Here is a 12,857-nt window from a genome sequence, read left to right on the forward strand (position 1 = left end):
CACGGATGCCAGTCTGAGCGGCTGGGGAGCACATTGCGAAGAACTCCACGCGCAGGGGCGATGGAACGAGGAGGAGTCCACGTGGAACATCAATCGCCTGGAGGCTCGGGCAGTCCGCTTGGCATGCCTTCGATTTGCTCACAGACTGAACAACAGAGCTATCAGAGTGATGTCCGACAACGCCACCACGGTGGCATACATCAACCGTCAGGGCGGAACCAGAAGCCATCAGGTATCTCTGGAGATCACCCCTCTGACGACTTGGGCAGAGGCGAATCTTCAGGCCGTCTCCGCCGTCCACATTGCCGGGAAGGACAATACCACAGCAGACTTCCTCAGCAGAGAAAGCCTAAATCCGGGAGAGTGGCAGCTCTCACCGACAGCCTTCCGGATGATCGTGGATCATTGGGGGTTTCCGGACATGGATTTACTGGCGGACAAGTCCAATGCTCAAGTACCCAAAAACTTCAGCCGCAAGCGCGACCCATACTCACACGGGATCGATGCCCTGGTTCAGCCATGGCCCCCAGGGACTCTACTGTACGCCTTTCCTCCGTGGCCTCTGCTAGGCGCTGTCATCCGCAAGATTCAGAGACACCGGGGCCTAGTTCTTCTCATGGCACCGGACTGGCCAAGAAGACCCTGGTACGCGGACATGAGAAGGCTACTGGCAGGGGAGCCCCTTCCCCTGTCTCCTCTCCGGGACCTTCTACATCAAGGTCCCATTCTTCACGAGGATCCGGCTCAATTCTCTCTTACGGTATGGCCCTTGAGAGGGCTCGATTGAAGAAGAGGGGTTACTCAGAGCCCGTGATTGATACCCTCCTCCGCGCTCGCAAGTTTTCCACATCCTTCACATATATCCGGATCTGGAGAGTATTTGAAGCATAAGAACATAAGAACATAAGAAAATGCCATACTGGGTCAGACCAAGGGTCCATCAAGCCCAGCATCCTGTTTCCAACAGTGGCCAATCCAGGCCATAAGAACCTGGCAAGTACCCAAAAACCAAGTCAATTCCATGTAACCATTGCCAATGGCAGTGGCTATTCTCTAAGTGAACTTAATAGCAGGTAATGGACTTCTCCTCCAAGAACTTATCCAATCCTTTTTTAAACACAGCTATACTAACTGCACGAACCACATTCTCTGGCAACAAATTCCAGAGTCTAATTGTGCGTTGAGTAAAAAAGAACTTTCTCCGATTAGTTTTAAATGTGCCCCATGCTAACTTCATGGAGTGTCCCCCTAGTCCTTCTACTATCCGAAAGAGTAAATAACCGATTCACATCTACCCGTTCTAGACCTCTCATGATTTTAAACACCTCTATCATATCCCCCCTCAGTCGTCTCTTCTCCAAGCTGAAAAGTCCTAACCTCTTTAGTCTTTCCTCATAGAGGAGTTGTTCCATTCACCTTATCATTTTGGTAGCCCTTCTCTGTACCTTCTCCATCGCAATTATATCTTTTTTGAGATGCGGCGACCAGAATTGTACACAGTATTCAAGGTGCGGTCTCACCATGGAGTGATATAGAGGCATTATGACATTTTCCGTTTTATTCATCATTCCTTTTCTAATAATTCCCAACATTCTGTTTGCTTTTTTGACTGCCGCAGCACACTGAACCGACGATTTCAATGTGTTATCCACTATGACACCTAGATCTCTTTCTTGGGTTGTAGCACCTAATATGGAACCCAACATCGTGTAATTATAGCATGGGTTATTTTTCCCTATATGCATCACCTTGCACTTATCCACATTAAATTTCATCTGCCATTTGGATGCCCAATTTTCCAGTCTCACAAGGTCTTCCTGCAATTTATCACAATCTGCTTGTGATTTAACTACTCTGCACAATTTTGTGTCATCTGCAAATTTGATTATCTCACTCGTCGTATTTCTTTCCAGATCATTTATAAATATATTGAACAGTAAGGGTCCCAATACAGATCCCTGAGGCACTCCACTGTCCACTCCCTTCCACTTCCCTTGCGACATTCATGGCACCAATCCACATGCAACCACAATCCCTATTGTGTTGGATTTCCTACAGGAGGGGCTTCAGAAGGGTTTGTCCCTCAGCTCCATCAAGGTTCAGGTGGCTGCGTTGTCTTGCTATGGTCCCAGGAGGAATGGCAAGACCATCGCCAAGCACCAGGATGTTTCTCGCTTCCTGCAAGGAGTCAAGCATATTCGTCCGCCACTGAAGTGGCCTGTGCCTTTGTGGAACCTCAACCTCGTTTTGGATTTCCTCGCCGGATCCACCTTCTGACCCCTTCGGGGCCTGTCTCTTCGTTCTCTCACCTTGAAGATGGTATTCTTGCTGGCGGTGTGTTCAGCACGCCACATCTCCGAGTTACAGGCACTGTCCTGCCGTGATCCCTTTCTTAGGATCACTCCAGAGACTATCCACCTTTGTACGGTTCCCTCCTTTCTGCCTAAGGTGGTTTCACAGTTTCATCTTAATCAAACCATATCCTTGCCTACCACGGCGGGTTTGCAGAAATCTGAAGAAGGTCGTTTATTACGCCATCTCGACATTGTCAGAATGCTGCCCAGGTATCTGGAACTTACACAAGACCTACGAAAGACGGACCATCTGTTCGTCCTGTACAGCGGGAAGAAGCAAGGTGAAGCGGCCTTGCGGCCCACCATCACCCGCTGGATTAAAGAAGTCGTTAGAGCCGCCTACGTGGAGGCTGGGAAGGCTCCGCCTCTACAGGTCAAGGCTCATTCTACCAGAGCCCAAGCGGCATCTTGGGCTGAATCAAGGCTGCTGTCTCCGGCAGACATCTGTAAAGCAGCGACATGGTCCTCCCTTCATACCTTTTCCAGGTTCTACCGTCTGGACGTCCAGGCCAGGGAGGACTCAGCTTTTGCGAGGGCGGTTTTGCATGGTCCTCAGGCAGCCTCCCGCCCAGGCTGGGAGTAAAGCTTTTGTACATCCCATTCGTACTGAGTCCATCTGGCTACACGCCAGGAAATGTTTAGATTACTTACCTGGTAATCTTATTTTCCTTAGTGTAGACAGATGGACTCAGCATCCCGCCCCGCTGCCTGTGTGCATGAGTTTCACCGGTTCCAGGTAAGCCATGCCTTTGTTTACATGAGAGCGTGCACTTTACCAGGTGTCCACGCTTTCCGGTTGGGAATGCTGGCGGTCTCCAGCCACTGTCAATCGGTCAGGGGAATCCTGTTTTCACTTTTCACTTTTCACTGAGCGTCAGTACACACATCCATAACAGCTTTTGCAAGGAAGATTACTGAGTCGCTGCGCTTCCTGTGGGGCTATATACGCCCCCGTACTGACGTCAGATCCGTCTCCAACTGCTAGCACGCGGATACTATCCCATTCGTACTGAGTCCATCTGTCTACACTAAGGAAAAGAAGATTACCAGGTAAGTAATCTAAACATTCTTTGAAATGATTCAAAATTGATATTGAATTCTTATTGTTCAGTGAAACTTTTCATATGATATATGAGCAGAACTTCTAAGAAGATTCAAACTTCATAGCGATACGTCTGTTCTTATAGCAAAATTTATCTGCTTGCTTATAGCGTAATCAGCTTACTTGCAGCTTATGATTTCGCTTGCTCTACACATATTTTTCAACAATGAAGTTTCTCCACTTGCTCACATCATATTTTCTTGCAAGTAATATCCATGTTAACTTAAATGTATGAAGCCCAAGGTTGGTATTTAATTTAATTCCAAAAAGTGTAGCACGTATCTTTAAGACTTGTTGCAGTTTTTTAGCGCTTTAAACAAGTCTGTGCTTAGAATCCCTGTCAACGTTTCGCCTAAAGCTTCTTCAGGGCGGATTGATGCTGTCTGTGACTCGTAACACGCGGGCTTACGAGTCACAGACAGCATCAATCCGGACATCGGAGGGGGGCTGCAACGTTTTTTTCGCTTTTTTTTTTTGGCTTCGGGAGGAGGGGAGAGGACTGGGGCTGCCACGGAGACCGGCACCCATGATCGCGGCCGGGGCAGGTGAGCGGGGGCTGGGGGAAAGCTTGCCACCTACCCTTACCCGTGCCTCTACCGCCTGGGTCAGGGTAGGCGGTAAGTTTGCAGGTTAAACGCGCGACAAAACGGCAGGGAAAGGTAGCGATAGTCGGGGCGCGGGTTACGGGATGCTAGGGGAATAGCTAATTGGCTCGTTTGCATGCAATATCGCGCTAATTCGCTCGTTTGCATGCAATATACATGCCGCGGGTGGAAGGGGTTGCCCGGGGAATTTAGGACGCGGTAGGAGTAGGTTAAAGGGGATTCGGGATCGCAGGAAGGGCTAACGCGGCCGAAACTTGAGTTAAAAGCGGCTTAGGAGCAGGGTAAACGCGGCCGCACTTTACAGGATAGGCCTGAATGTGATGAGTAGCATCGGGTGCAGTTGTCAAAGAAAGGAATGGGTGCCGTCATATTTTAAGAGCGATCACGATTGTCGACAAAAAGAATTATTTAGCAGTTGTATGCAAATGCAAGGCAGTGGATGAAAGGAACATTCAAGTTTATAAACAAGATACCTTACAAATAATATAATACCTTATATTGTCTTTTGGTTGACGCACTAGACGGCAGTCTCATATCACCAATGTTATGGTTGTCAGCAAATGAATAGTGTTAATGCTCACGATGTGCAGCAGTAAAGAAAAACATAATTATTTGCAACAAAAATGCCTTCGGCATGGTAGAGTCTTACCTGTGTCACAAAATTGGATGAAAAAAAGATTTGTGATGTGGGTAAGGGTGTTTAAATATGGTTCTCGCGATAGCGTTGAGAGAACTCCCGCCAAAAATACTGCTTGACGGTCTTAGTTAATTAATTATTTAACAGCTGGGTGGGTGCTCTCATAGTGCTCCCGCCAAAAAAATTTTTTTGTACTGTACTGGTGAATGTAAATACACAAATTATTGTCCATTGTTTTGTGACGCTAGATGTAATGGCGGCATTTTAGGTCAGGCTAGTATACCAAGCACCCGATGGTGAGCAGTGCAAAAAATAAAAATGTAAATACTTGATCGCTCTCAAATCTAGCCCGTTAAAAAAATATATATAAAATAAAATTGTTCTGCATATAACGTCAACCCCAATACTGGATTGCCAAAACATTAGCTAATGCTGGGGTATTTTATGTGCTTAAGAAAATATAAATGAAAAAATGTTAAACCAGATATTTAATGCATTTAGATTGGTTGAATGTTTCAGAAGACTAGGCAGTTTTTATAAGGCCAGATATTACTAACTGGCTGTCACCCCATTAAACATATGCATGTACATAATATTTTGTATGAAATTGATGTTTAATCACTTTGGCAGCATTATAGTTAGTGTGAGATAGCATATTTCAGCTCTTTTTCATTGAGAACTATGGTGAGTTGAACAGGTGCAGGTATTTGCAAGGATTGTTCTTACTGCATACCTGTGTGTTTGTAGAGAGTTCAGGAAACAGACTATCTCTGCACAAGACATAAAACTTACTGTGGACATGCACTTGTTGGAAAAGGAACGGCTGGATAATACCCTGCCAAGCACCATCATTATTGGACCTTTTATGGTCATCATTGAAGGTGTAAAACAGAACCTATCACGTAAGCGCAAGAGCCTTGCCACTGCCCTGCTGGAGTTGTTGGCCAAGAATCTGCGCCAATCGGTGGAAGCCGTAAGTAAACGAACGTTATATGTTGTATTGTGTTTAATAAGCAATAGCAAAAACTTGACATGCAGTAAGTACGCCATGATGTGCCAACAAGATTTATCTAGCATTAGAAGACACGGAATGTTTAACAGTCAAATGACTTTTGATTAGTTAAAGGTTCCAGGCTTTTTTCCTTCACATAGGATGTTTCACACACTGGAATAACTGCATAGTAAAAGGGGCATTTCCTCTCAGCTGCCTAAGATGACTTACAACTATAAGGAACTTCAGGAGCCATATATATGTTTAGTAAAATATGGTGAGGTCTGTATTAACTAAGCAATAACACGATTGTTATGGCATTAGAATATTCCTCTGGTTCAGCAAGAAGTCTGTGTTCTAGTGCTTAAAAGATACAGTTCTGGTATATAATGGATTAATGATTTAGATGCTTTTCAGACTTGAGTTAGATTGGTCTCTACAATATAAATCTCATGTCTTCTCTTCTGCATCAGCTCTCTGATGAATTCAGAAAAATCAGCAGAAAATTATATGAAAAGCCAAATAGTGTAGAAGAGCTGACAGAGTTGCGGGAATGGATGAAAGGAGTGCCTGAGCAGATCAAATCCTTGGAGGTAATGAGCCCTTTCCTGATAGGTGTGCTATGAGTCAGAAAGGCACAGAAATATCAAATTCAATGACGGCTTGCAGACTGTCTGGAAAAATGCCTCTTTGAAACAGTGACCCAAACTTCAGGCTTGCTCACACTCTACTTCCTAGAGTGATGGTTCAGTGTGTAGACTTATTTAATCTTAAATGTAGTCTTCCTGTAATTGTTCACTCTGCAAGCTGGTTTAAAAGCAACCCTTTTTATGTTTTTTTGACTGGTTAGAGCAGGGGTGCACAATTCCTATTCTCAAAAACTACAAACATTTCTGGTTTTCAGGACAACTACTATATTCATGAGATGTATTTGCATGCATTTGGTTTAGGAAACAGGTTAATTTATGTAGCTTGAATACCCTGAAAACCATATCAATTTGAAGCCATCTAGGACATTTTTTGCAGCTGTGGATTAGAACCACTTTATTTAATGGAATGGGTCAGTCTTCAAGTTATAACCAACCTCCTTAATTCAATAGTTCAGTCCCACTGCAGGTTTATAGATAGCCCTTTTTTTCCCTATCAGAACCCTGGAGACTATACCAACGGGTAGGAATCAGACCATTAAAAACATTGGGGTACATTTTTTTGCATCAGGCGCAAACAAAAGTACACTGGATTTTATAAGATACGTGCATAGCTGCACGTATCTTATAAAATCTGGGGTCGGTGCGCGCAAGGGGGTGCACATTTGTGCAACTTCCGCGCGCCGAGCCCTGCGCGCGCTGCCCGTTCCCTCCGAGGCCGCTGTGAAATCGGAGCGGCTTCGGAGGGAACTTTCCTTCCACCCCCCCACACCTTCCCCTACCTAACCCACCCTCCCCAGCCCTATCTAGACCCCCCCTACCTTTATCCGAAAAGTTACTACTGCTCCAGGCAGTAGTAACTTACACGCGCCGGCTGTCTGGCAGCCGGCAGGCCCCGACACAGGCTGCTGTGTTGGGGCACTCGGCCACGCCCCTGGACCGCCCACATGCCCCCGAACACCCCCCTGATCTGACACCACACCCCCTGGCCACACTCCGGACCGCCCCTTTTTGCAAGCCCCGGGACTTACACGCGTCCTGGGGCTTATGCGTGGCGCCGAGCCTATGCAAAATAGGCTCGGCATGCGCAGGGGGGATTTAAAAGGGTTATGCGCGTACCTTATGCGCGTAACCCTTTTAAAATCCGGCCCATTATGTGTCCTATATTCCTAAACAATGAAATGTTTATTTTTATACAATAATGCAATTGTTTGATCCTTTCTACCCTTCTTTTTCTCTACAGGAACAATTATCAAAGATTATTGTAGATTATGATGTCATTGATGAGTTCTTACACAACTTGACCCAGGATGATTTCAATGCCAAGTGAGTGTGAGGGATCTTAGTCATACACATGCTCATTTTATCTTCACATACTTGGTGCCCCAGGAAGTTGCTTGATGACCTTGGATCCTGATCATTAGGATTATAATTTCATCTGTATCTTAAATTACATATTTTATAACACAAATAAAATTGTTTTCTTCTAGCTGGGCAGGAAAGAGTTCCAAACAAAGTGCCTTACCCCATGGAAAACTGCTCTCCAAGTGCCTATTATTTTATTGTAGACCATCTATATATATTACATTTCTATTTTATCAATTTAAAAATTAAGAGGTTGATATTTAAAATGTTTTTTCTCACAGGACAAGCAGGATGGTTGTCCTCACAAATGGGTGACATCGAGGATGGAGCCCAACCACGGAAAACTTCTGTCAAAGTTTCTGGAACTTTGACTGGCCCCTACTGGGCATGCCCAGCATGGCACCAACCCTGCAGCCAGCAGGGGTCCCCCTTCAGTCTTCTTTTTTCCGTGCAGCAGTAGCCACGCGGTTAAGGAGCTCTTACCACATTCCTGACAGGAATTTCTTCACGGACTTCTTTGAAGTAAAATTCGCCCCACAGGGGTCCCCCTCTATCTAAATTTAGCCCGCGGTACTTCGGTAAGTTTTTTGCCGTTTTTTGCCGATTACCGTCGAGTTTGGCCCTCGCGGCCTGCTGGCCGTCGACCGTCCCGCGGCTAAATTTTTGTTCAATGGCCATGGCGCGGGGTTCCGTCGGTGCCCAGACTGTACGCGCACCATGTCTATCACAGACCCTCATAGAGTCTGCGTATTATGTTTAGGGAGTGAGCATGATGTCCTGACTTGCACCAAATGTGCCCTTATGACACCAAAAGGTCGCAAAGCCAGAATGGAGAAGATGGGACGCCTGTTCCATGCTCACACTCCGCCGTCCATCGCATCGACGTCCTCGGAACCGGCACCGTCAAAGTCACACCATCGTCGGCAACCTCCCGGTGACCGTCTGCCATCGACGTCTCCACGGCCATCGACTCCCGTCCCTTCCCCCGAGGATCGAGGGGATCGGAGGGAGAAGCATAGTCATCGACATCGCAAGTCTCAGACCGTCGAGGAGTCAGTCATCGACCTCGGTACCGTCCGAGCCTCCACCGAAGAAGTCTCGATCAGAAGTGGCAGCGTGGCAACCCCCTCACCCCATCGGGGTTTGGGAGCAGCGATTCCACTGGTGACGGTGGTCCCTCCAGCTCAGCCTCAGCCTCCCTCTTCCGCGGAGCCGGGTCTTGTTACCCCAGGTCTCCGGGAAGAACTGGACCGGCTGGTCCAGGAGGCCATCGACAAGGTGATGCAACGGTTCCAGATTCCTTCGGCACCGACTCCGGCACCGAGAGCGGAACCGGTCACCGACCCGATTCCAGCAGCGTTGGCACCGCTGCTTGCCCGGATGGAAGCACTCATGACCGCCCTTCCACCGGTGATACCTGGGTCATCGACAGCACCGGTGCGCTCCCCGATGCAATCTCATCTGGTGGAGAAACACTGTATCGAATTCCTCCTTCGGGAGTGGTTCCATTGATGTCGTGTCGTCCCTCGCCACGATACATTCCTCCGGGGCAATACGCACATCGGCTCCATCGATGCCTTCGATGCCGGCACCGATGCCTCCGAAGGTATTTTCGATGCTCCCGGTGACTCCTTTGGGTTTCTTGGAGCCTCAACTGGGGCCTTCAGGTATCCAACCCCCTCGTGGTCATACAGGTCAGCAACCTGATCCTTATGACACCTGGGGTGATGATACTTCCACAGATACCGATGATTTACCTTCACCCACCCTCTCCTGCTGAAAGCAGAAAGCGTTCTCCTCCTGAGGACCTCTCTTTCATCAATTTTGTGAAGGAAATGTCAGAATTGGTCCCTTTTCAGCTTCAATCTGAGCAAGATGACAGGCACCAAATGATGGAGTTACTCCAATTTCTGGATGTCCCAAAAATCATCACTTCCATTCCAATTCATCAAGTTTTTCTGGACCTTCTAAAAAAGAATTGGGAAACTCCTGGATCTGTTACTCCAGTAAACAAAAAAGCTGACTCTACTTACCTGGTACAGTCAGCACCTGGCTTTCAAAAACCTCAGCTAGACCACCACTCTGTTGTGGTAGAGTCAGCTCAAAAGAAAGCTAAAAGAATGAAGCCATACTCATCCATACCTCCTACTAAGGAAAACAAGTTCCTAGATAGTATAGGCAGAAGAGTATACCAAGGGGCCATGCTCATTTCCAGGATAGCTTCTTATCAGCTGTATATGACCCAATACAACAGGGTCATTTTCAAGCAGATACAAGAATTTTCAGATACCTTACCAGAACAATTCCAACAACACCTTCAAACCCTCGTAATTAAGGGATTTGAAGCTGGGAAGCATGAGATAAGAACATCTTATGACATCTTCGATGCTTCCACTAGACTATCTGCTATGGCCATCTCAGCGAGACGCTGGGCTTGGCTTAAGTCTTCTGACCTTCGCCCGGAGGTTCAGGACAGGCTCTCCGACCTGCCCTGTTTAGGGGATAATTTGTTTGGTGAGCAAATTCAACAAATAGTTGCTGAATTAAAGTATCATCATGAGACCCTTAAACAGCTCTCATCGATTCCTTCTGACTTCCCTTCTAAACAACCATTTAAGAAGGAACCTAAAAAGTCATTCTTCCGTCCACGGAACTACTATCCCCCACAAACCAAGTCTAGGTCAACGAGGCCGTATCAAAAGCCTCAGCCTCGCCAACCTCGAAAGCAAAAGCCCACAGCAGCTCCGCAACCAGGCCCTGCGTCGGGGTTTTGACTTTCACTTACAGCCCGATCCAGTAAAGTCCGTGGGAGAGCGGACGAACGCCCGCTCTCCCGGCGCGCGCACCGGCCCCTCGCCGGTGCGAGCAATCCAGTATTTAAATGAGGCGACGCGGTGCAAACGAGGAAAAGGAGGCGCTAGGGACACTAGCGCGTCCCTAGCGCCTCCTTTTGGCCTGGAGCGGCGGCTGTCAGCGGGTTTGACAGCCGACGCTCAATTTTGCCGGCGTCGGTTCTCGAGCCCGCTGACAGCCACGGGCTCGGAAACCGGACGCCGGCAAAATTGAGCGTCCTGTTTTCGGCCCGACAGCCGCGGGCCGAATTAAAAATTTTTTTTTTTTTTTTTTTTTTACTTTTTTTACTTTTGGGGACCTCCGACTTAATATCGCTATGATATTAAGTCAGAGGGTGCACAGAAAAGCAGTTTTTACTGCTTTTCTGTGCACTTCCCTGGCGCCGGAAGAAATTAGCGCCGACCTTTGGGCGGCGCTAATTTCTTAGAGTAAAATGTGCGGCTTGGCTGCACATTTTACTTACTGGATCGCTCGGGCATACCTAATAGGGCCATCAACATGCATTTGCATGTTGAGGGCGCTATTAGGTGCCGCGGGTGGGCCGCATGTTTTCCTCCCCTTACTGAATAAGGGGTAAGGGAAAACACGCGTCCAGAGCAGGGTGACAGTGCGCTCCGACGGAGCACACTTTACTGGATCGACCTGTTAGAGAGCAGATGCCTAATCCCTCTACCAAGCATACCAGTAGGAGGTCGATTAAGCCACTTTACAGAAAAGTGGCATCACATCACCACAGATCAATGGGTGCTAGCGATCATTGCACAGGGTTAACATTTAAACTTCCTAACTCTTCCTTCAGACTCTCCACCTCTGCAAGCATTGGAGACTTACCGATCACTCTGTTCTTCTAGAGCAGGAAGTTTCCCTTCTCCTCCAGTCAAATGCTATAGAACCCGTTCCTCTCTTGCAACAAGGACTAGGGTTCTATTCCAGGTACTTTCTGATCCCAAAAAAGTCAGGAGGACTTCGACCAATCCTGGACCTACGGGCCCTCAACAAGTACCTTCACAGAGAGAAGTTGAAGATGGTAACCCTGGGCTCGCTTCTCCCTCTGCTGCAAAGAGAGGACTGGCTCTGCTTTCTAGACCTGAAAGACGCTTATACCCACATTGCGATAACTCAGGCTCATCGCAAATACCTCCGATTTCTAGTAGGCCAAAACCACTATCAATACCGAGTGCTCCCATTTGGCCTAGCATCCGCACCACGAGTTTTCACCAAATGTCTTGTAGTGGTTGCAGCGTTCCTCAGGAAGGAAGGTGTCCATGTCTGCCCCTACTTGGACAATTGGTTAATCAGGGCCCCAACCCAGCAAATCGCTCGGTCTTCCCTGACCCTGACAATTCGAACTCTAATTTCTCTAGGCTTTCTTGTAAACTACGAGAAATCCTACTTAGTCCCATCTCAAACCTTATCCTTCATTGGAGCAGACTTGGACACCTTACAGGCAAAAGCCTTCCTTCCTCATCAACGTGTCCAAACCCTTGTGTCCCTAGCTTGCCAGTTGCAGTCTCAACGTACAGCAACAGCTCGCCAGTTTCTCATTCTGCTGGGACACATGGCCTCCTCGGTTTATGTAACTCCAATGGCCCGTCTGGCCATGAGAGTCATGCAATGGACTCTGAAATCACAATGGATCCAAGCCACTCAGCCTCTGTCGACCATTGTCCGCATCACCAATGCCCTCCGTCTGTCTCTTGCCTGGTGGAAAGATCAATCCAACTTCCTACAAGGCTTGCCCTTTCATCCACCAGATCCTCAAATAATTCTCACCACCGACGCTTCCAACGTCGGCTGGGGAGCCCATGTAAACAGTTTACAAACCCAAGGATTCTGGTCTCTAGAGGAAGCCAAACACCAGATAAATTTCCTGGAGCTTCGAGCAATCCGATACGCTCTCAGGGCTTTTCAAGATTGCCTATCAAGTCACATAATCTTGATTCAGATGGACAACCAGGTGGCCATGTGGTACATCAACAAGCAGGAAGGCACAGGCTCCTTTATTCTCTGTCAGGAAACTGCGCAGATTTGGGCAGAAGCCCTCTCCTGTTCGATGTACCTCAGGGCCACCTACTTGCCGGGGGTGGACAATGTCTTGGCAGACCGGCTGAGCCGTGTCTTCCAACCACACGAGTGGTCACGCAATCCCTTGGTATCGACCTCTCTTTTCCAGAAGTGGGGTTATCCCCACGTAGACCTCTTTGTGTCCCCTCAGAACCACAAAGTGGACAATTACTGCTTTCTCATTCGGAGTCAGCACTCTCGGCCCAGGGATGCATTTTCCCTCACCTCGACAACCGGTC

General features: G+C 47.7%; 1 protein-coding gene across 2 annotated transcripts in view; it reads left to right on the forward strand.

Annotated features, from left to right (window-relative positions):
- DNAH1 (dynein axonemal heavy chain 1) overlaps positions 1–12,857 on the forward strand; it is a 1,058,897-nt gene that overhangs the window by 198,646 nt on the left and 847,394 nt on the right. For both annotated transcript variants that reach the window (XM_029599497.1, XM_029599496.1), the window contains exons 14-16: positions 5,446–5,671; positions 6,163–6,282; positions 7,580–7,662. In XM_029599497.1, coding sequence (XP_029455357.1) covers positions 5,446–5,671; positions 6,163–6,282; positions 7,580–7,662 — 429 coding nt within the window. The remainder of the gene's footprint in view (positions 1–5,445; positions 5,672–6,162; positions 6,283–7,579; positions 7,663–12,857) is intronic.

This window comes from Rhinatrema bivittatum, chromosome 4, assembly GCF_901001135.1.
Source record: "Rhinatrema bivittatum chromosome 4, aRhiBiv1.1, whole genome shotgun sequence".
In the NCBI taxonomy this organism is placed as follows: Eukaryota; Metazoa; Chordata; class Amphibia; order Gymnophiona; family Rhinatrematidae; genus Rhinatrema; species Rhinatrema bivittatum.